This window comes from Triticum urartu, chromosome 3A (genome assembly GCF_056163025.1).
Source record: "Triticum urartu cultivar PI428250 chromosome 3A, HENAU_Tu73, whole genome shotgun sequence".
NCBI classification, from domain to species: Eukaryota; Viridiplantae; Streptophyta; class Magnoliopsida; order Poales; family Poaceae; genus Triticum; species Triticum urartu.
In genome coordinates this window covers 688680649-688704109 of record NC_141875.1, presented here as the reverse complement: position 1 = coordinate 688704109, position 23461 = coordinate 688680649, and the positions used below count along the sequence as shown (strand labels likewise).

Genomic DNA, 23461 nt, shown 5'->3' with positions numbered 1-23461 from the left:
ACAGAAGAGCTTGATTGGCCCCGACGCATTGGGTATGACTCCTAGGTCGGTGATGAACTCCTTCACCAAAATTGCTTCATGCGCTGCCTCCGAGGCTGCCATGTACTCCGCTTCACATGTACATCCCGCCATGACGCTCTGCTTGCAACTGCACCAGCTTACTGCCCCACCATTCAAAATATACACGTATCCGGTTTGTGATTTAAAGTCATCCAGATCTGTGTCGAAGCTAGCGTCGACGTAACCTTTTACGATGAGCTCTTCGTCACCTCCATAAAAGAATAACATTTCCTTAGTCCTTTTCAGGTACTTCAGGATATTCTTGACCGCTGTACAGTGTTCCTTGCCGGGATTACTTTGGTACCTTCCTACCAAACTTACGGCAAGATTTACATCAGGTCTGGTACACAGCATGGCATACATAATAGAACCTATGGCTGAGGCATAGGGGATGACACTCATCTCTTCTATATCTTCTGCCGTGGTCGGACATTGAGCTGGGCTCAATTTCACACCTTGCAACACAGGCAAGAACCCCTTCTTAAACTGATCCATATTGAACTTCTTCAATATCTTATCAAGGTATGTGCTTTGTGAAAGACCTATGAGGGGTCTTGATCTATCTCTATAGATCTTGATGCCTAATATATAAGCAGCTTCTCCAAGGCCCTTCATTGAAAAACTCTTATTCAAGTAGGCCTTAATGATGTCCAAAAGTTCTATATCATTTCCCATCAAAAGTATGTCATCTACATATAATATGAGAAATGCTACAGAGCTCCCACTCACTTTCTTGTAAACGCAGGCTTCTCCATAAGTCTGCATAAACCCAAACGCCTTGATCATCTCATCAAAGCGAATATTCCAACTCCGAGATGCTTGCACCAGCCCATAAATCGAGCGTTGGAGCTTGCACACCTTGTTAGCATTCTTAGGATCGATAAAACCTTCCGGCTGCATCATATACAATTCTTCCTTAAGGAAACCATTAAGGAATGCCGTTTTAACGTCCATTTGCCATATCTCATAATCGTAGAATGCGGCAATTGCTAACATGATTCGGACGGACTTTAGCTTCGCTACCGGTGAGAAAGTCTCATCGTAGTCAACCCCTTGAACTTGTCGATAACCCTTAGCGACAAGCTGAGCTTTATAGATGGTCACATTACCATCCGCGTCTGTCTTCTTCTTAAAGATCCATTTATTTTCTATGGCTCGCCGCTCAACGGGCAAGTTAGTCAAAATCCATACTTCGTTTTCATACATGGATCCTATCTCGGATTTCATGGCTTCTAGCCATTTGTCGGAATCCGGACCCGCCATCGCTTCTTCATAGTTCGAAGGTTCACCGTTCTCTAACAACATGATTTCCAAGACGCGGTTGCCGTACCACTCTGGTCCGGAACGTGTCCTTGTGGACCTACGAATTTCAGTAGGAGCTTGATCAGAAGTATCTTGATCATCATCATTAACTTCCTCTCTAGTTGGTGCAGGCACCTCAGGAACAATTTATTGAGTTGCGCCCTTTTCCGGTTCAAGAGGTAATACTTCATCAAGTTCTACTTTCCTCCCACTTACTTCTTTCGAGAGAAACTCTTTCTCTAGAAAGGATCCATTCTTGGCAACAAAGATCTTGCCTTCAGATCTGAGGTAGAAGGTATACCCAATAGTTTCTTTAGGGTATCCTATGAAGACGCATTTTTCTGACTTGGGTTCGAGCTTTTCAGGTTGAAGTTTCTTGACATAAGATCGCATCCCCAAACTTTTAGAAACGACAGCTTAGGTTTCTTCCCAAAACATAATTCATACGGTGTCGTCTCAACGGATTTCGACAGAGCCCTATTTAAAGTGAATGCGGCAGTCTCTAAAGCATAGCCCCAAAAAGATAGCGGTAAATCGGTAAGAGACATCATAGATCGCACCATATCTAATAGAGTGCGATTGCGATGTTCGGACACACCATTACGCTGAGGTGTTCCAGGCGGCGTGATTTGTGAAACTATTCCACATTTTCTTAAGTGTGTGCCAAATTCGTGACTCAAGTATTCTCCTCCACGATCTAATCGTAGGAACTTGATTTTCCTGTCACGTTGATTTTCAACCTCACTCTGAAATTCCTTGAACTTTTCAAAGGTCTCAGACTTGTGTTTCATCAAATAGATATACCCATATCTACTCAAGTCATCAGTGAGGGTGAGAACATAACGATAGCCACCGCGAGCCTCAACACTCATTGGACCGCACACATCAGTATGTATAATTTCCAATAAGTTGGTTGCTCGCTCCATTGTTCCTGAGAATGGAGTCTTGGTCATTTTACCCATGAGGCATGGTTCGCACGTGTCAAATGATTCGTAATCAAGAGACTCTAAAAGTCCATCTGCATGGAGCTTCTTCATGCGTTTGACACCTATGTGACCAAGGCGGCAGTGCCACAAGTATGTGGGACTATCATTATCAACCTTACATCTTTTGGTACTCACACTATGAATATGTGTAGCATTACACTCGAGATTCATTAAGAATAAACCATTCACCATCGGAGCATGACCATAAAACATATCTCTCATATAAATAGAACAACCATTATTCTCGGATTTAAATGAGTAGCCATCTCGTATTAAACGAGATCCCGATACAATGTTCATGCTCAAAGCTGGCACTAAATAACAATTATTGAGGTTTAAAACTAATCCCGTAGGTAAATGTAGAGATAGCGTGCCGGCGGCGATCACATCGACCTTGGAACCATTCCCGACGCGCATCGTCACCTCGTCCTTCGCCAGTCTCCCCTTATTCCGAAGCTCCTGCTTTGAGTTACAAATGTGAGCAACTGCACCGGTATCAAATACCCAAGAGCTACTACGAGTACTGGTAAGGTACACATCAATTACATGTATATCACATATACCTTTTGTGATGCCGGCCTTGTTGTCCGCTAAGTATTTGGGGCAGTTCTGCTTCCAGTGACCACTTCCCTTGCAATAAAAACACTCAGTCTCGGGCTTGGGTCCATTCTTTGGCTTCTTCCCGGCAGCTTGCTTGCCGGGCGCGGCAACTCCCTTGCCGTCCTTCTTAAAGTTCTTCTTACCCTTGCCCTTTTTGAACTTAGTGGTTTTATTCACCATCAACATTTGATGTTCCTTTTTGACTTCTACCTCTGCTGATTTCAGCATAGCAAATACTTCAGGAATGGTCTTTTCCATCCCCTGCGTATTGAAGTTCATCACAAAGCTCTTGTAGCTCGGTGGAAGCGACTGAAGGATTCTGTCAATGACCGCGTCATCCGGGAGATTAATTCCCAGGTGAGTCAAGCGGTTATGCAACCCAGACATAGTGAGTATGTGCTCTCTGACAGAACTATTTTCCTCCATCTTACAGCTGAAGAACTTGTCGGAGACTTGATATCTCTCGACCCGGGCATGAGCTTGGAAAACCATTTGCAGCTCTTCGAACATCTCATATGCTCCGTGTCTCTCAAAACGTTTTTGGAGCCCTGGCTCTAAGCTGTAAAGCATGCCGCACTGAACGAGGGAGTAGTCATCGGTACGTGCCTGCCAAGCGTTCATAACGTCTTGTTCTGCAGGGAGAACAGGTGCGTCACCCAGTGGTGCTTGTAGGACATAATCTTTCTTGGCAGCTATGAGGATGATCCTCAGGTTCCGGACCCAGTCCGTGTAGTTGCTACCATCGTCTTTCAGCTTGGTTTTCTCTAGGAACGCGTTGAAGTTGAGGACTACGTTGGCCATTTGATCTACAAGACATATTGTAAATATTTTAGACTAAGTTCATGATAATTAAGTTCATCAAATTATTCAATGAACTCCCACTTAGATAGACATCCCTCCAGTCATCTAAGTATAACATGATCCGAGTTAACTAGGCCGTGTCCGATCATCACGTGAGATGGACTAGTCAACATCGGTGAACATCTTCATGTTGATCGTATCTTCTATACGACTGATGCTCGACCTTTCGGTTTTCTATGTTCCGAGGCCATGTCTGTACATGCTAGGCTCGTCAAGTCAACCTAAGTGTTTGCATGTGTAAATCTGTCTTACACCCGTTGTATGTGAACGTTGGAATCTATCACACCCGATCATCACGTGGTGCTTCGAAACAACGAACTGTCGCAACGGTGCACAGTTAGGGGGAACATTTTCTTGAAATTATTATGAGGGATCATCTTATTTACTACCGTCGTTCTAAGTAAACAAGATGCAAAAACATGATAAACATCACATGCAATCAAATAATAATAGTGACATGATATGGCCAATATCACATAGCTCCTTTGATCTCCATCTTGGGGCTCCATGATCATCTTGTCACCGGCATGACACCATGATCTCCATCATCATGATCTCCATCATCGTGTCTCCATGAAGTTGCTCGCCAACTATTACTTCTACTACTACGGCTAACGCGTTTAGCAATAAAGTAAAGTAATTTACATGGCGTTTCTCAATGACACGCAGGTCATACAAAAAATAAAGACAACTCCTATGGCTCCTGCCGGTTGTCATACTCATCGACATGCAAGTCGTGATTCCTATTACAATAGCATGAACATCTCATACATCACATATATATCATTCATCATTCATCACAACTTTGGCCATATCACATCACAAAACACTTGCTGCAAAAACAAGTTAGACGTCCTCTAATTGTTGTTGCAAGTTTTACGTGGCTGCAATTGGGTTCTAGCAAGAACGTTTTCTTACCTACATGAAAGCCACAACGTGATTTGTCAACTTCTATTTACCCTTCATAAGGACCCTTTTCATCGAATCCGCTCCAACTGAAGTGGGAGAGACAGACACCCGCCAGCCACCTTATGCAACTAGTGCATGTTAGTCGGTGGAACCGGTCTCACGTAAGCGTACGTGTAAGGTTGGTCCGGGCCGCTTCATCCCACAATACCGCTGAAGCAAAATAAGACTAGTAGCGGCAAGAAAGTTGACAACATCAACACCCACAACAAATTGTGTTCTACTCGTGCATAGAGAACTACGCATAGACCTAGCTCATGATGCCACTGTTGGGGAACGTTGCAGAAAACAAAAAAATTTCCTACGGTTTCACCAAGATCCATCTATGAGTTCATCTAGCAACGAGTGGTTGAATGCATCTACGTACCTTGTAGATCGTGAGCGGAAGCATTCAAAGAACGGGGATGAGGGAGTCGTACTCGACGTGATCCAAATCACCGGAGATCCTAGCGCCGAACGGACGGCACCTCCGCGTTCAACACACGTACGGTCAGCGTAACGTCTCCTCCTTCTTGATCCAGCAAGGGGGAAGGAGAGGTTGAGGAATATGGCTCCAGCAGCAGCACGACGGCGTGTTGGTGATGGAGCTGCAGTACTCCGGCAGGGCTTCGCCAAGCTTTATGGAGAAGGAGGAGGTGTTGGAGAGGGAGAGGGAGGCACCAATGGCGTAGGTGAGAGGCCCTCCCTCCCCCCCACTATATATAGGGGGCCTAGGGGGGGCGGCGGCCCTAGGAGATGCAATCTCCTGGGGGGGCGACGGCCAAGGGGTGGGGGGCTTGCCACCCAAGCAAGGGGGCGCCCCCTTTAGGGTTTCCCCCAGCCTAGGCGCATGGGCCCTAGGGGAAGTGGCGCCCCAGCCCACTTTGGGCTGGATCCCTTCCCACTTCAGCCCATGGGGCCCTCCGGGATAGGTGGCCCCACCCGGTGGACCCCCGGACCCTTCTGGTGGTCCCGGTACAATACCGGTGACCCCGAAACTTGTCCCGATAGCCGAAATAGCACTTCCTATATATAATTCTTTACCTCCGGACCATTCCGGAACTCCTCGTGACGTCCGGGATCTCATCCGGGACTCCGAACAACATTCGGGTTACTGCATATACATATCCCTACAACCCTAGCGTCACCGAACCTTAAGTGTGTAGACCCTACGGGTTCGGGAGACATGTAGACATGACCGAGATCGCTCTCCGGTCAATAACCAACAGCGGGATCTGGATACCCATATTGGCTCCCACATGCTCCTCGATGATCTCATCGGATGAACCACGATGTCGAGGATTCAAGCAACCCCGTATATAATTCCCTTTGTCAATCGATATGTTACTTGCCCGAGATTCGATCGTCGGTATCCCAATACCTCGTTCAATATCGTTACCGGCAAGTCACTTTACTCGTACCGTAATGCATGATCCCGTGACCAGACACTTGGTCACTTTGAGCTCATAATGATGATGCATTACCGAGTGGGCCCAGTGATACCTCTCCGTCATACGGAGTGACAAATCCTAGTCTTGATCCGTGTCAACCCAACAGACACTTTCGGAAATACTCATAGTATACCTTTATAGTCACCCAGTTACGTTGTGACGTTTGGTATACCCAAAGCACTCCTACAGTATCCGGGAGTTACACGATCTCATGGTCTAAGTAAAAGATACTTGACATTGGAAAACTCTAGCAAACAAACTATACGATCTTGTGCTATGTTTAGGATTGGGTCTTGTCCATCACATCATTCTCCTAATGATGTGATCTCGTTATCAACGACATCCAATGTCCATAGTCAGGAAACCATGACTATCTGTTGATAACGAGCTAGTCAACTAGAGGCTTACTAGGGACATGTTGGTGTCTATTTATTCACACATGTATTACGATTTCCGGATAACACAATTATAGCATGAATAAAAGACAATTATCATGAACAAGGAAATATAATAATAATGCTTCTATTATTGCCTCTAGGGCATATTTCCAACACCAAGAGCATCTAGCTATGGAATAAATAAAGACCATATTAAAAACATTCACAATGCAGATAATCTGTCAATTTTGTACAAAGCCTCTGAGATATGAGTGTATTGCAACTTCACATTTCAAAAAATAGGTGCTGATAAAATGTTCACGTAAAAGATGTATCCAGTAATCGGTTTCGCTCCCTCTACAACCAAAGTATACCTACAATTTGATCAAATTATCGCCACAACAAAGAGGAAGGCATGAAATAGTAAATAATAATTAGAGAAAATAAAAATGGAAAATTAAGTACAATAAGGTAAGTTGAGTAGACCAACCTGGTCATATGGCATTGCCCAACATTAGAAATGAGTCGGTAAGTTGATCACCTACTAAAACAAAGTTCAATAAGTTCACATTTGATATCTATGACTAAATATGCCATGTCAAGTCTAAACTAAACTCTGGCCACAAATTAAAATTGACGTGTCATATACTATTGTGGCCTGCTTAGAAACAAAACTTTTGAGTTAGCAATTCTTCATGCTTTAAAAGCAGAGAAAGGGAAGGACAGATAAAACCAAAACCAAGCAGTTCATGCCGAATAGTAGAAGAGAGAATGTTTGTACGTAATAGCATATCATCAACACATCAATAAGCAGGTTTATTGCAATGTGTGTGTTTTTCATTTGGTATTTTGGCAGGTTTTTAGTCGGTTATTTTATTTTATTTTATTTTTCATTTTCTTCTGATTTTTTAAAATGTGGGGACTTTCCAAATGCATTTGTGAACATTTTTCAAACCAGGAACTTTTTCTCAGTTCTTTTGCTAACTCTCTAGTTGACTATTTACAAAGTTCATGAACTTTTTCAAAATCAGTGAAGTTTTTTCATTTTTTTCACCTTAAAGAATGCATGGAATTTCATCAAACCCATGCACATTTTATAAAAAAAAATCGATGATTTTTTTCCAATTCAACTTTTTCAATTTGATGAACTTTTTTCTTTCAAAATTGATTAACCTATTTTGAAAATCGATAGCCATTTTTAAAATTCATTAACTCTTTTTTCAAAAGTGATGTCCTCTTTTCAAATTCGTGATCTTTTTTCAAAATTGATGAACATTTTTAAAAAATCCATGAAAATTTAAAACTTTGTCAACTATTTTTCCAAAAAACTATGGTTTTTTAATTCCTAAATTTTACTCAAATTCATGGTAATATCTTGAACTTTTTCTAGAATTCATGAAATATATTAGACTAGGAATTTAAATCAAATTCATCGATTTGTTTTCAAAATTTCAAAAAAATTCCCTGAATACTGGCTGTTCATGAATTTCCAAAAAAAAAGTGTATATGTTTTCCCCAGAACCAATAGCTAATGGGTTTTTTTTTTCTGGACAGTGAGGAGCGACTGAGATTATTTTTTTCTGAGGGGAAGCAGGGAATGAGGTGGAGTGGACGAGCACAGATGAGTTACTATCCTAACTGTTTGGCCCAGGTGTTGTTCATGTGAGCTCCGGCTCCGAAAAATAATGCTTAAGGCGCTAATTAGGAGGGCTACTCCTATTCGGCGCGGGTAGATCATGTCCGGTTTTGCGAAGGTTATAGCACCTTCGCAAACCGTTTTCTTCTTCTTCTTCTTCTTCTTCTGTTTTTTCTCCTTTTTAACTTTTTTTGCTTTTTCGATTCTAGTTTTTGTCTTAGTTTATTTGTTTTTCCATTTTTCTTCTTCTTCATTTCCCTTACTTCTATTTTTTTCATTTTTTCTCGTTTTCGTGATTTTCTTAAAATCGTGAACATTTTTTAACTGATATAGAAAAACATTCATCTAATACAAAAAATGTTCATGAAATTCAAAAAGATTTCATCATATTAAAAATTTATTCGCCATAATTTTACATTTTTCATCAAACTGAATAAGTTTTGAAATCAAAAAATTTCACCGTAAGTTTACTTTTTCTCTCATTGTATAAAAAATTCACTGAATTCAAAAAGTTCATCTGATTTCAGAGAAGTGTTCTCGAATTGAGAATTTGTCCATCAAGTTAAAAAAATGAAAAATGTTCACATAATTCATAAAATGTTCATCGAAATCAAAATTTGTTCACCGGAACTGTTTAAAAAATTCGTCAGATTCAAAAACTGTTAATCAATTTTCTAAAAGGTTCATCCGATTTCCAAAAAGGTTATTTGAATGGAGACTTTATTTATCAAGTTCAAAAAATGTTCATCAAATTCAAATTTGTTCATCTGCTTAAAAACATTCATCAATATACAAATTCATGAACATTTTTGAAATCACAATTTTTTTTGAAATCACGAACATTATTCCAATTCAAGGACATTTTTTGGAATAATGTCAAAAGCCGCGATGACTTGTGGTCGGGTTGAGTTGGAGTGAACCTGAATCATCAATCATGGATATATCACTGACATACCCCTCCAACCATCGAACGTCCATAGCTAACCACCGACAGCATTCCAGCAATCTACTTCAGTACTACCACTGTGGAAACCACTAGCTAGGTAGTTGAGCACTCTACTTCAGTGGATTCTCATCTGGGCGCAGAACGCAACCCAGCACCTAGCCAACACGGAACAACAGAAACCTGGAAATTCTGTGAGCATTGGGGAGGAGGACGCCCACGGAGGGGAGAGTACGCATGATCCATGGAGCGTATCGGCGATAAGGTAATCAGCAGGGCCGAGATCACGGACGACGCGTCGGCCACGTTCGCAGACTCCACTGTGATCCCCGACAGGTATGCCCGGCCAGATGAGGTCAGGGACGGGGTAGTCGTGGGCGGCGACGAGAGCTACGAGCTACCAGTTGTAGACATGGCGAGGCTGCTAAACCCGGAGTTCTCGGAAGCCGAGATTGCCAAGCTTGGCTCTGCGTGTCGAGACTGGGGCTTCTTCCAGGTTCTTATCTTTGCTCGCATTCGCATATATCTACCACTATTTGGAGGGAGGGCATTTCACTCGTGCCTTTGATATTCGTGTACTAGTTCTTAATGGTGAGTGCGAGATCTTGCTGGTTAGGACATATTAATTTCTGTAATTTCTAGAGAGTGGTCCTGAGTGTAGACCATGGTTCTAGACAACATTTTTGGATGCATGTGGTACAAACTTTCGCTTGAGTTGGGTTGAAATCCAGCCAAAATTTTAGGAAACCTGATGAAAGTTTTCATATTTTTTATTCTGATCCAAGTCATGAGGTGGTGAATATTTCTTTTTCTTTTTTACAAAAAGTAATTTTTTTTGGCATACCTACTGTCTTACTGAAATGACTGGAAACATGGAAAAAAATTTGTTGGACTGAAATCCAACCAGAATTCTAGGAAACCTGACGTAAGTTTTGGTACTCTTTATTCAGCTCCAAGTTCTGTGCTAGAGAATTACGTTGACAAGAAATTCAAATATTTTTGTATATCTAACTATCCTACTAAAATGACTGATTTTTTTTCGAAGTTCAGGTGAAATTTCACTGAAAATGAGAACCATGCCCAGACACCATGTGAACTGGCTACACTCTAATTTGTTGATCTATCTACTGGACTATCCATCTATCAAATTTACATCCTCTGTTTGTCGCAAAATAAAATAAAATTACATCCTCTGTATTCGCAGTTAACAAACCACGGAGTTGACGAAGCAGTTGTACAAGACATGAAAGATAGCACTCTGCAATTCTTTCGCTTGCCGCTGGAGAAGAAGAAGGCAGTGGCCATCCAAGCCAATGGCTTCGAAGGGTTTGGACACCACTACAACAGAGCATCGTCTGAAAAGTTGGACTGGGCGGAGAGTCTAATCCTCGTGACGCAGCCACACGAGCAAAGGAACAATGAGTTTTGGCCTGCCGATCCGTCAACATTTAGGTCCTAATTCTCTTCATCTCTTGCTTAAATTATTTACATGCTGCATTGCTCCGTTTGCCTCGTCTTAAATTACATAAACACATATCATTCAGGGATGCACTTGACAAGTACTCAATGGAGAAGTCAAATCTCACAAGCCGCCTTACGGTGTTCATGGCGAGCGACCTCGGAGTCGAGCAGGAGACGCTCATGGGAACCTTCCAGGGCAAGACGCAGAGTGTTGCCTTCCACTACTACCCTCCATGCCACCACCCGGACAAGGTGATCGGCATCACGCCACACCACGACGGCCTCGGCCTGACGCTGCTGCTGCACGTGGACGACACCCCCGGCCTGCAGGTGAGGAAAAACGGCAGATGGTACCCGCTGAACCCGCTGCCAGGCGCCTTCGTTATCAACGTCGGCGACATTCTCCAGATCCTGACCAATGGCACGTACAAGAGCGCCGAGCACAGGGTGCTGCCGGACGTAGAGAAAGGGCGGGCCACCGTGGTGATGTTTCAGAATGCTTGTGTTGCCGGAATTGTGAAGCCGCTCCCGGAGCTAGGCGAGGCGACGTACAAGGCCATCGACCATGTTGAGTATGTCAAGGGGAACTTCAGGGCGCTGGCTGAAGGGACAAGGTTCGTGGATAGTCTCAAGATCATGTAACCAAACCTAGGTCGAGAAGAGAATCTAAAGAAGTTACTTTCTTAATCTTTGTGTCGTGTATGTATCCGGTGGCAATTATAAACTCGACGGGACTGATTTTTCCAGATCAATTTGCTAGGATTTATTATTAATGAAAATTGGTATGTTTACAGGGATAACAATGGGATAATGAGGATATCCCAGCCATATATGACGACCCTGACCTAAAGATAAATAATGCCTAGCTAGATTGTGAGTTTTAAATTTTGAGCTGCTAAACTCATGAGCAAAATTACAAGAGATAAATGTATTCATACAGATTCTAATCTCCTTGATAACTCCTCCATAAATAGCCCCTTCAGGCATTCAAGCCCGGCAGGTCACGCCGTTTACTTCCTTCATAGTCGAGCCGACACGTGGTTTGCCCTTCAAAAGTTAACGAAGACCCTTCACTCGACCCCATGAGTTGGCTGGAGGCCCAGGGCCTATGCCCATCGGGTGCACAATCGTGCCCCCAATATATCTATAAAAGAAGAAAAATCACAACACTTTGTGCTTCGGCCGAATCACCATTTCTGAAGCCGGTTTCTATGAACCGGAATGTCTCCAATAATAACAAAGATAGGGAGGTCGGACACTTTGTCCTCGACTTCCTCCTCGGGGCGATGAGCCTGGTGAATCATGTCACCTTCAACCTATTCAAGGAGGTCATACGCTCGGCGAGCCCGAAGATCACTGAAGCCGACCTATGAAGACATGCCATGTTTTTTTAAGACAACAGGATCCCGTCTAGGTTCTTATTCCCGAAGGAAGAAGGATTCCAACTCCATACATGCTCGGGGGCTAGTGACGGTGCACCACACCTGGGTTGGCCTTCCTACAGGGAAGCCCAACACTAGGCCGGCCTCAGGGCCCCACATTGACCGAGGTCCCTTGCCTTGACAGTGGGCCTCCTCCAGAAGAAGGCCTCTTTCTTGTACTGCGAGACGTGTAGTACTATATCAACATGGGCGACAAGCCATGGAAACTGACTTGGGCTCATGTAACTCTAGCCCTCATCCACCTAAATAATGGGAGGTAGGGGCTTCCAACTTGGCATCCAACATATGGTTTAGGCAAATCAATGTTATGACATGTACTTCAAAAAAAAGTTATGACATGTAGGCTATAGACCATCACCTCACCATGAGGACCTTGTTTCATATGCATCTTAATATGCTCCTCTATGTGTGCTCCACCCCATGACCGACCCTATTCAGGGATCTACCAGTTTTCTGCATCGTCACTTTTCGTATCCTCTTTCATCTGATATGCTGATCAAACACTAAATACTCCAGTTTTTTCAAAGTTCCGTGACCAGTAACCATCAATGTTTGTCAACACAAAATCTGTATTTGTGATATCGTTGCTGCATAAATTGGTACAAAATTTTCCTCAATTAACTCTCTATTCAATCGAGCATTTAAATCATCAATCAACTCAGACACCAATTTGGGTGGATCTGCAACTCGAGAAACATCGTCGTCCTTCTGGCGCTGGGTGACAGGGTACGTGCAACATCAACATTTTTGTTCCTTACATGCTTGTTTCTTTCTCAAACCTAGCTAGGCTAGCCATATATTTATGCCTGACATGCATCCATGCATGCATGATGTGTCCATGTGTAGACCGTGGCTCTTCTTTCCTTGTCGGTGGCCTTCGCCTTTGCCTTTGTCAGGGTCCTCTTTGTCAAGGACATTGAGTTCTGCAGACCTACCCCAAGCTGGCCTGCGGTGGATTCCAGCGTAGCGTCATCCTGGACTTCGTGGCATGGTTCCTGCAGGCCACATCCGCCTTCTCCAACCTTTTCCTGATGGTCAAGGTAGCCACGGAACACCCTGATCAATAGCTAACTAGTGATGGCGGCTACGTACGTATACACCTAGGCCGGGGTGATCCTCCTTTTCAAAGAAAATAACGTATGTATACACATGTGCATGCACGTGGACTACCTGTTGAAAAAGCTCGTTCTTCGATCGATCTTCCTCCTGCTCAGCTTGGGTGCCAAGGAGGAGAGGAGGGAGGGGGACAAGAGACGAAGACAGTGACAGTGAGTGGAATCGGGCCAGTAGGCAGCAGGGGAGTGTGGGGGGCGGGCATATGTCCCCCATACCCTCCCACCAAAAATTTAATTGCAGATAACAAAGCAACACAGATGAACGATAATAGATCTGACTGAGACTAGCTTCATTTTCAGATATACCTAACCAATAGCTGACACGAAAAAAAGATGGAATTGCTATTTTTCAGCCGGATGAAAACAATTGGCTTTCATCCATTTTGTGAGCCATGCGATCTCTGTGCTGAGATTCGTGCAGAATTGGCGAGTTTTCTTATCGGGCCAGCTAACTACCGGGAGACCCGTTATGTTTTCCCTCGCTCTCGGCCCCGTTGGCAGTTTCTTTTTTTTTATCCTTTCTCCTATCTCTTCCCATCCTCGTCCTTTCTGCTTCTCATTTCGTATAGGTAACCATGGCAATTTGGAGCTCCCCTCGCTGCTCGCTCGAATAGGTGGTATTCGGGCGTCCGGAAATCTCCCTCCAGCTGCCCCGCTGTATCTCCCACCTTGGGTCTGCAGCATCTCACTCCAACCCCGCACCCTCCCCGGCCCCCGTCTCCCCCGCCCGCCGCTTCTATTCATCTATTTTTGGGTATCCTTCGACGATTTCTTATGCTTCTCAAATCCGTGTGTTAGTTGTGTGTAGCGTTTTCGTGGCCAAATTTGTTCTTTATCCCCCTATGTTAGCTTCGTGTGTTGATCCCCTCACAGCTATTCGTGTAGATGTATTCAATTGTGTTGTTTGTGGGATTGAAATTCGTCTGCTATCTGTGTTGGTTCCCCTGCTGGAGTGATTTGATCTATTATTCGGGTTAGTTGGTGGGAGTTGTTTGATTGGGCTGTCTCGTTTAGTTGTAGTACTTTGTGCAAATGCACAATCGAAGATGCTGGGTCGTGTTCAGTCCCCTGGTCTTTTGGATTCTCATTTTTTTGGGTGGATGTAGATTCTATTCCCCGGGTTGTTTTAGTTTTCTGTTGTTGCTCTGAATTCATGTTAGTATAGAGTTGCAGGTAGTGTCCGTGTTGTGTCTGAATATTCAGTAAACAAACATAGCATGGAGTTACGGTCCTATTTTCAGACATTTTTATTACAGTCCCGATTCGGTGTATTCCTGTTATTTTTGTATATTTTTAGTGGTGTTTTTTTGCGGGTAAAAGAAATTTAGTGTATATTTTAGTGGTGTTATTTAGTTGAATTTGCTATGTTGTTTCAATATATGAGTTGGGTTATTTGCAGTGTATATTTTCAGTGTAAACCTCACTGTAGTCATTACTTACAGTGTTTTTACACTGGTAGTAAGTGGTATTTATGTGTGTGTTTTTAGTCTACTATCAGTGCTTTTTTTTTCTTGTATTTCCAGCATGATCTTGTGTCAATGTTATAGTACTCCAGAGTGTATTTTTTTCCTATCATTGAAATTGCTCTTTGTATCACAAAATAATTTTAGTGTTTATTTACTGTAACTTGATAGTGAACTTGCAGCGTAAATCTTAGTGTAATTTTTGTATTATCAATAGTGGAATTACAATGTAAAATGACAGTGGAATTTAGTGTTATTTACTATATTTTTCCAGTGAAATTACAGTGCAAATCATCGCATAATTTTAGTGTTGTTTACTATCTTCAAAGTGAAATTACAGTGCAAATCTGCGTGGAGTTTTAGGTTAATTACTCTATCTTGTTTGTGAATTTTACACTTTAATTCATAAGGGATTATTTTAGTGTAATTACTCCATCTTATCATTGGACTTACTCTGTAATTTGTAGAGGATTTCTTATTCTAATTAATATATCTTTTTAGTGCAATTACACTATAGTGTATTTTTTACTCTATCTCTGTGATTTTGATTTACACTGTAAATCATAGGTGAATTTTAGTGTGGTATCACCGTCATTTTTTTAGTGTAATTCCTTTATCATGTCTTTTGAATTTATATTGTAATTCATAGGGAATATTTTAGTGCACTTTACTACCTTATCAGTGATTTTACACTGTAAATCTTTAGTGGACTTGGACTGTAATTACCTATCTTATCAGTAATTGTACATTGTAAATCATAGTGTAATTTTAGTGCGATGTTCACTGTAATTATAGTGTGTGTTTTTGGTCTTCTTCTGTTATGCTAGAGCTATGCTTACTGTTTTTGTTAATTTTGTTTTGCTTATCGGTATTCTGTTGTTGTCATGCTTTTTGTGCTAATCTGAGTTTTTGGTATTTTGCAAGGCGTGTGGAAAGTTGCCTGATAATTTTTGTTAGTTCTATTTTCTCCTTTATGTGTAATTTCTTTTATTAGGCTACATGTTATCTATGTTGGGTAACAAACTATCCCTTTACATTCTATATTTTTCTGGTCTGTGGGTGTCGGTGTTTTACAGTGATATGTCCTTCAGTTTGTGGGTGTTTATGTTGTTAGGAAGAGGGAGTTGCATGTCAGTTGGAATCTTAGGGACATTTACCTTAGAATTACTTGTAAATTACACTGTAAATCTATTTGTAAATTACATTCTAATTCACTTACAGTACTACTATATTTACTCTCTAAATCTACTGTAAAATGTCACTAGGATTCAGCTGTAATTATATTGTATTTACAGTGTAATTCTAGTGTAAATTAAATTGTATGTACTGCAATTACTGTGAAACTCACTGCCATTTGCTCTATAATACTACTATATTTTACAATATAAGTTCTACCATAAAATACATTGTATTTACATTGTAGTTCCAGTGGTCTAGCACTATAATTATAGTTTGCTTACGGTAATTTGAGTGGTCTAGCGATGTAATTCAAACTGTAATTTCAAAGGATTTTTTCACCCTGGTTCACTATTGTAATTTTTATTGCTTACCACTGAAATTTTAGTGGTCTAGTATTGTAATTACCATTTGCATGCCACCGTAAATTCCTTGTCCTCTAGTGTAATTTAATTTGACAGGTTCTTTTTACATTCCTCTGTAACTACAGTGTAAAAACACTTGTTTGATTTTGCTTTGTGTAGGACCTACTCATCTGTATATGTTGTAACATTCAGTGAACTAGTGAATGCTAGTTCTTATTGGTTTTCTATGGTGATCTCTGTATTTTAAGTTTATAACTAGAGTGCCGAGACTCGATAGTAGACAGTTTAGTGACCTCTTCATTAATGATTTCTTCGTCATTCTGAGTTTGATCTGTATTTTTGTTTTCTCGCATAACATCTGAATTGCCTTCTGATTCTTGTTGTTTTTGTATATTGTCTGATGTGTGCGATGTAGTAGGTTTTTGGCAGTCTTGCTCTTCATTTACCTGTAAACATTATAACTTGTAAGCCTTTGAAGTTTTTTCAGTTGCTGGGCATGTATATATTGTTTTAGCTACACTTTTTGTATATACCTTGTCCAGCTCAATGTTGTTAAATAGGTTGACATCCCATGGATTTTGCGCATACGCTTCACTTGTCATTGGTTCATTGTGTTCCTGCAACGAGCAAACCTTGATTATCTTAACTTTTTTTATGTAGACACAATTACAAAGAGGAGGTCACAGTAAGCTGATCGACAAGTGACAGTAATTTGAGCTCTTGTGTAGTGCCAAAGTTTCTCAAATTCCGCCCTTTGTTCCTCGAATTTTTGTTTGATCATTTTCCAATTGGTTCATATGAACATCTTTGCCCCTTAGTTTCTTGACCCTTTACTGTGTTGTTATGTTCTTCTATCTTTCCTATAGCATCTAAGAATATTTCCAGAGTTTGAATGCCAACTAGTTTCAGTGCAGAGCCTGACTTTTTTTAGTCTATTTTCTGAACATTAGTTTCAGATTGAACTTCTTTGTATTCTCAGTTAAACTTCACAGTAATTCGAACTTCCAAGTGACATGAATTTTTCATAGTGCCCAAGTTTCTGGAGTACAATTTTTTTGTTTCTTAGACGTTTTGCTTCAGCATTTTCATAGTTGATTCATAGCTTCTTGAGCATGTGCTAGCCTGTGACTATAGTTGTTGTTCCAAGACTTGTTCCTAGAAACTTAATTCCATTTTATTCCTGTGACCATAGGATTGTTGTACCTAGACTTTCAGCCTTTGTTTCCTGCAACTAGAATTCCGAATCTTTCAACTAGATTGTGTTAAATGATATAGTTGTAGTTGTAACGTGACATATGTCATGGGGGTGTAACTTGTGCTCGTGTGTTGTAAACTTAGGCAGGTTGTTGGACATTAGAGATCCTTATCTTGTATAGTCTTGGATGAGGGGTCAAGCTAACACAACAACCTGCCACCCCGATTGTAATCTGGTTCTCTATTTAACACGCACGTGTCCCTGCCTAGAGGCATACGCTTCACCTCTTTTCTTTCATGGTAATCAGAGCCTACCTCGGGTTCATCCATGGCGAGCTCTTCCTTCCCCCCATCTCTGTTTGCACACAACGCAACCGAGAAACTTACGAGAGGGAACGAGGCCTTATGGCGTGCCACGGTGCTCTCAGCCATCAGGGGAGCGCAGATTGCAAACTTCCTCGACACCAGGCAGCCGGCTCCGCCCATGACCATTGACGTCACCGGCGATGACGGCAAAACCAAGACCAAGGCACCGAACCTAGAGTTTGGTGTGTGATATGCGCGGGGTCAGCGAGTTTTATCATACCTGCTGAGCACGTTGCCGCGCGAGATGGCCGTCCAAGTGGCAACCTGTCACACCGCAGCTGAGCTGTGGAACACTGTGCAAGGGATGCTTGCGTCGCATACCCGGGCGCAGACCGTCAACGTCAGTATTGCCCTAGCCAATCTTCAGAAGGGCAACTCCACGATCACAGAGTATGTTGGTATGGTCCGAACTCCCTGTGATGAATTAATTGCTTCAGGGAAGATCGTGGACAAGGAAGAGGTGAGCTTCCACATTCTTGCTGGACTCGACGAGGAGTTTGACCCAGTGGTGTCGGCCATGTGCTCCCGGGTAGAGCCTGTCAGGGGTCCGGAGCTGTTCTCACAGCTTTTGAGCTTTGAGACTCGACTGAATCTTCGCGGCGGGTCCTCTCAGTTGTCCACAAATGCGGCGCCGCGTGGACGCGGCTTCAACAAGAACAACAACGCCATCGGCAACGGTGGTCGCGGCGGGGGTCGTGGCTTCAACAACATGTTGGAAATATGCCCTAGAGGCAATAATAAATTAGTTATTATTATATTTCCTTGTTCATGATAATCGTTTATTATCCATGCTAGAATTGTATTGATAGGAAACTCAGATACATGTGTGGATACATAGACAACGCCATGTCCCTAGTAAGCCTCTAGTTGACTAGCTCGTTGCTCAATAGATGGTTACGGTTTCCTGACCATGGACATTGGATGTCGTTGATAACGGGATCACATCATTAGGAGAATGATGTGATGGACAAGACCCAATCCTAAGCCTAGCACAAGACCGTGTAGTTCGTATGCTAAAGCTTTTCTAATGTCAAGTATCATTTCCTTAGACCATGAGATTGTGCAACTCCCGAATACCGTAGGAATGCTTTGGGTGTACCAAACGTCACAACGTAACTGGGTGGCTATAAAGGTGCACTACGGGTATCTCCGAAAGTGTCTGTTGGGTTGGCACGAATCGAGACTGGGATTTGTCACTCCGTGTGACGGAGAGGTATCTCTGGGCCCACTCGATAGGACATCATCATAACGTGCACAATGTGACCAAGGAGTTGATCACGGGATGATGTGTTACGGAACGAGTAAAGAGACTTTCCGGTAACGAGATTGAACAAGGTATCGGGATACCGACGATCGAATCTCGGGCAAGTATCATACCAGTAGACAAAGGGAATTGAATACGGGATTGATTGAATCCTCGACATCGTGGTTCATCCGATGTGATCATCGTGGAACATGTGGGAGCCAACATGGGTATCCAGATCCCGCTGTTGGTTATTGGCCGGAGAGTTGTCTCGGTCATGTCTGCATGGTTCCCAAACCCGTAGGGTCTACACACTTAAGGTTCGATGACGCTAGGGTTATAGGGAAAGTATGTACGCAGTTACCGAATGTTGTTCGGAGTCCCGGATGAGATCCCGTACATCACGAGGAGTTCCGGAATGGTCCGGAGGTAAAGATTTATATATGGGAAGTCCCGTTTTGGTCACCGGAAAAGTTTCGGGTGCTATCGGTAACGTACCGGGACCACCGGGAGGGTCCCGGGGGTCCACCGGGTGGGGCTACCAGCCCCAGAAGGCTGCGTGGCCAAGTGTGGGAGGGGACCAGCCCCAGGTGGGCTGGTGCGCCCCCCCCCCCACCAAGGCCCAAGGCGCAGGGAGAGCGGGAGGGGGCAAACCCTAGGTCCAGATGGGCCTTAAGGCCCACTCTAGGGCGCCCCCCCCCCTCTTCCCCCCTTGGCCGCACCATAGATGGGTTTTGGGGGCTGCCGCCACCCCTGGGGAGGGAACCCTAGATGGGGGCGCAGCCCCTCCCCTTCCGCTATATATACTTGAGGTATTGGGGTCTGTAAAACACACGGGATGATCTCTCTCTTGGCGCAGCCCTACCTCTCTCACTCCTCGTCTCTCGTAGTGCTTGGCGAAGCCCTGCTGGAGTCTCGCGCTCCTCCACCACCACCACGCCGTCGTGCTGCTGCTGGACGGAGTCTTCCCCAACCTCTCCTTCTCCCCTTGCTAGATCAAGGCGTGGGAGACGTCACCGGGCTGCACGTGTGTCGAACGCGGAGGCGCCGTGGTTCGGCGCTTAGATCGGAATCAATCGCGATCTGAATCGCTACGAGTACGACTCCTTCATCCGCGTTCTTGCAATGCTTCCGCGTCGCGATCTACAAGGGTATGTAGATGCACTCCCCTTCCCTTCGTTGCTAGATTACTCTTGGTGATGCGTAGAAAATTTTAAATTTCTGCTATGATCCCCAACACAACAAACCCGTCGGCGGCGGTGATCGTGGCCATGGTGGTGACCACAACCGTGGTCGCGGCAACCCAGGAGGACACGGTGGAGGCAGGGGGAACTACAGCAACAACAACAACTCCTCTGCCAAGCCGGTGTGCCAGATCTATGGTAAACTTTGGCCACCCCGCCTGGAAGTGCTGGAAGCGCTACGACTCTTTGTATCAGGGAGGAGAGCATAGTGGTGCAACCGACCATATTACCAGTGATCTGGAAAAGCTGACCTTCCGGGAGAGGTACACGGGAAACGATCAGATTCATACTCCAAATGGATCAGGTATGTCTATTGATCGTAATCTTCATCTAAAAGATGTTCTTCATGTTCCAGAGGCAACTAAAGATTTGATTTCTGCAAGTAAACTTGCTCTTGACAATAACACTATTGTTGAAGTTCACCCTCATTTTTTTCTCACCAAGGATCTAGAAACGAGGAAGGTCCTTCTTCGAGGCAGGGGTAGAAGAGGTCTATCCTGTCAAACACGCCGGGGAACACGTCCAGAAGCATGTGCTCAATGTCACCAAACCACCTCCGGATTGGTGGCAAAGACGTCTAGGTCACCCTTCTTCCACTGTTGTTAGGAAGATTCTTAGTGAGAATAAGCTCCCGTGTGTCAATAATGATAGCAATAAGCATGTATGTGACGCCTGTCAAAAAGGCAAAAGTCACCAGTTACCTTATCCTCAATCCTTGAGTGAATCAAAACCTCCTTTGGAACTTGTTTTCTCTGATGTATGGAGGCCTGCTATTGAAACAGTAGGAAAAAAATATTATGTGAGTTTTATCGATGATTTTAGTAAATTCACATGGATCTATCTCATCAAGCACAAAATTGAAGTTTTTCTAGAAATTTCATGACTTCCAAAACTTTGTTGAACGACGTTTTGATCGAAAGATTCTTGCTCTTCAAACAGATTGGGGAGGGGAGTACGAAAAATTGAACTCTTTCTTCACAAAAATTGGTATTTCACACCATGTCCCATGCCCTCATGCTCATCAGCAGAATGGGTCAGCTGAGCGCAAACATTGACATTGTTGAGGTTGGCCTATCCTTGCTAGCCCAAGCCTCTATGCCCTTGAAATTTTGGGATGAGGCCTTTCTTGCTGCAACCTACTTGATCAATAGGGTGCCAAGTAAAGTCATAAATCATGAAACTCCTCTTACTAGATTATTTGGTGGAACTCCCAACTAGTCCTCTCTTAGGATTTTTGGATGTTCTTGTTGGCCTAATCTACGTCCTTATAACACTCATAAACTTCAATTTTGATCAAAGCAGTGTGCTTTCCTTGGTTACAGTAATTTGCATAAAGGCTACAAGTGCCTTGATATCGCCACAGGACGTGTATACATCTCCAGGGATGTGGTGTTTGATGAAAACCTCTTTCACTTTGCCGCCCTTCACCCTAATGCCGGTGCTCGCCTAAGGGCTGAGATCCTCTTACTCCCTCCTGAACTTGGCTACCTTCGCTTGTGGGAGACAGAGCGCTCGCCTTGTGGGAGACAGCGCTCGTGCCACACGATCGTGTGGGATCGGACCACGCCGGATGCGGTTGATAAAGACAAGAAATCTTCCGACTTATTTAAAATGTTTTCGAAATTATTTTCAACACACAGTTCCGCTCAAAAGAGATTTCACCAAATCAATTTCTTTCTCAAAAGAATAATCAAGATAAGGTAATATACTTAGCTACCATGGTCAGGTCACCATTAGTACATATATTGTGCAAGTCACCGCGGTTACAAGGCAAAGGCACGGTGTGAAGGCTAATACGAGCCAGCATGGGAATTACGACGAAGGATCGACAACTTGCCCGGCGAACACGACGACGCCGGTGAGCTCCTCCTTGATCAAGAACATGAAAGGGTGGTCGGCGACGAAGTCCACGTATTTGACCGGCGTGCTCATCACCGCGGGACGGGTAAAAGAAAAACAGGTTACCGCGCTCGTCGCGCAGCTTCGGTCCCTTCCTCGTTTACCTCCACCAGGGACTGGTGGTAGACGTTGGACACGACGCGGGACCCCGTGGATTCCTCCAGCATCTCCGAGAAGTGGGCGGCGCTATGGTCAAACGGCAGGCGCAGCCCGAGGCCCTGCAGCAGCCCCGTCGCCTCCGTCTTGTACGACACGGTGAACTTTGGCGGCCGGAAGTCGCGCACGGGGACCATGTTTCTCAGGTCCATGGAGCCCGCCTCGAGCAGCTCCGGGCTCGAGGCCAGCTTCTGCAGCATGCTCGGGCGGCAGGCCGTGGAGCTCGTTCGGGAGGTAGACCGTAGACGTAGATGGCGAAGTGCCGCCGCAGGTGCTCGCCGCCGCGGCCGGACGCGTAGAGGAGTTTCAGGACCTTCCACTCGGGGCAGCAGCCGATGTGCTGGCTCTCGCGGCTGGACATGAACGGCACGCGGACATGGCCGCCGTTGAGCAGGTAGAATCTGTGCTGCTGCGTGAGCCGGGCATCCGTTTGTGGGTGCACAAATCTTGGCATGTTTATGGTGTCACGTAGGACTGGGCTGGAGTGTGGGCATTCATCCGGTCGCCCACACGTCCGTTTCAACACATGGAGGGGCCGGTGTGTGGGCGTTTAGCAGTTCGCCCACACGCCAGTTTTCACTCATGCATAAGGGCTAGTGTGTGTGCATTTGCCATCTCGCCCACACGCCCGTCTTCTCTCCCACACCCAAGCTGCCAGTTGCCATGCGTTTTGCAGCGTACATGGCAACTGCCCTAGTGTGCTTGTAAGCAGATGGCAACTCTCTCTTTTTTTACCCGAACATGTTAGTTGACATGTGTTTTGCAGGGTACACGGCAACTGCCCTAGTATGCTTGTAAGCAGATGGCAACTCTCTCTTTTACCCGAACATGTTGTTTTGCCATGTCTCTTTGTAGCGCTACACGACAACTGCCTAGTGTTAGTAGGTGACAACTCTTAATCTTTTCAAATCATGGCAACTGTAGTAAACCAGACCATACATGGCAACTGCTTAGTGTTAGTAGGTGGCAACCTCTAAAGTTCTCAAATCATGGCAACTATAGCAAACCAGACCATACATGGCAACAACTGCAGTTGTCCAAAATAGCATCTGGCACTTGACCTGAGATGGCAACTGCAGTTGAGCAATCATGGCAACGGTAGTTCGACGACATGGCAACTGCAAGTAAACGGACATTGAAGAGGGTCCGGACCATGGCAACTGCGGGGACGCGTGG

General features: G+C 44.1%; 1 protein-coding gene and 1 pseudogene across 1 annotated transcript; one reads left to right on the top strand and one right to left on the bottom strand.

The window, feature by feature from the left end:
• The first annotated feature begins 9279 nt into the window (after positions 1–9279).
• LOC125528076 (protein SRG1-like) lies at positions 9280–11389 on the top strand. Its single transcript, XM_087514027.1, has 3 exons — positions 9280–9657; positions 10366–10613; positions 10706–11389. Exons 1-3 carry the CDS (start codon positions 9406–9408, stop codon positions 11262–11264), a joined length of 1059 nt encoding a protein of 352 aa, XP_087370153.1. The 5' UTR covers positions 9280–9405; the 3' UTR covers positions 11265–11389.
• A 10653-nt stretch (positions 11390–22042) lies between these two features.
• Positions 22043–22909, bottom strand: LOC147981654 (serpin-Z1 pseudogene; annotated as a pseudogene).
• Between the last annotated feature and the right edge of the window lie 552 nt (positions 22910–23461).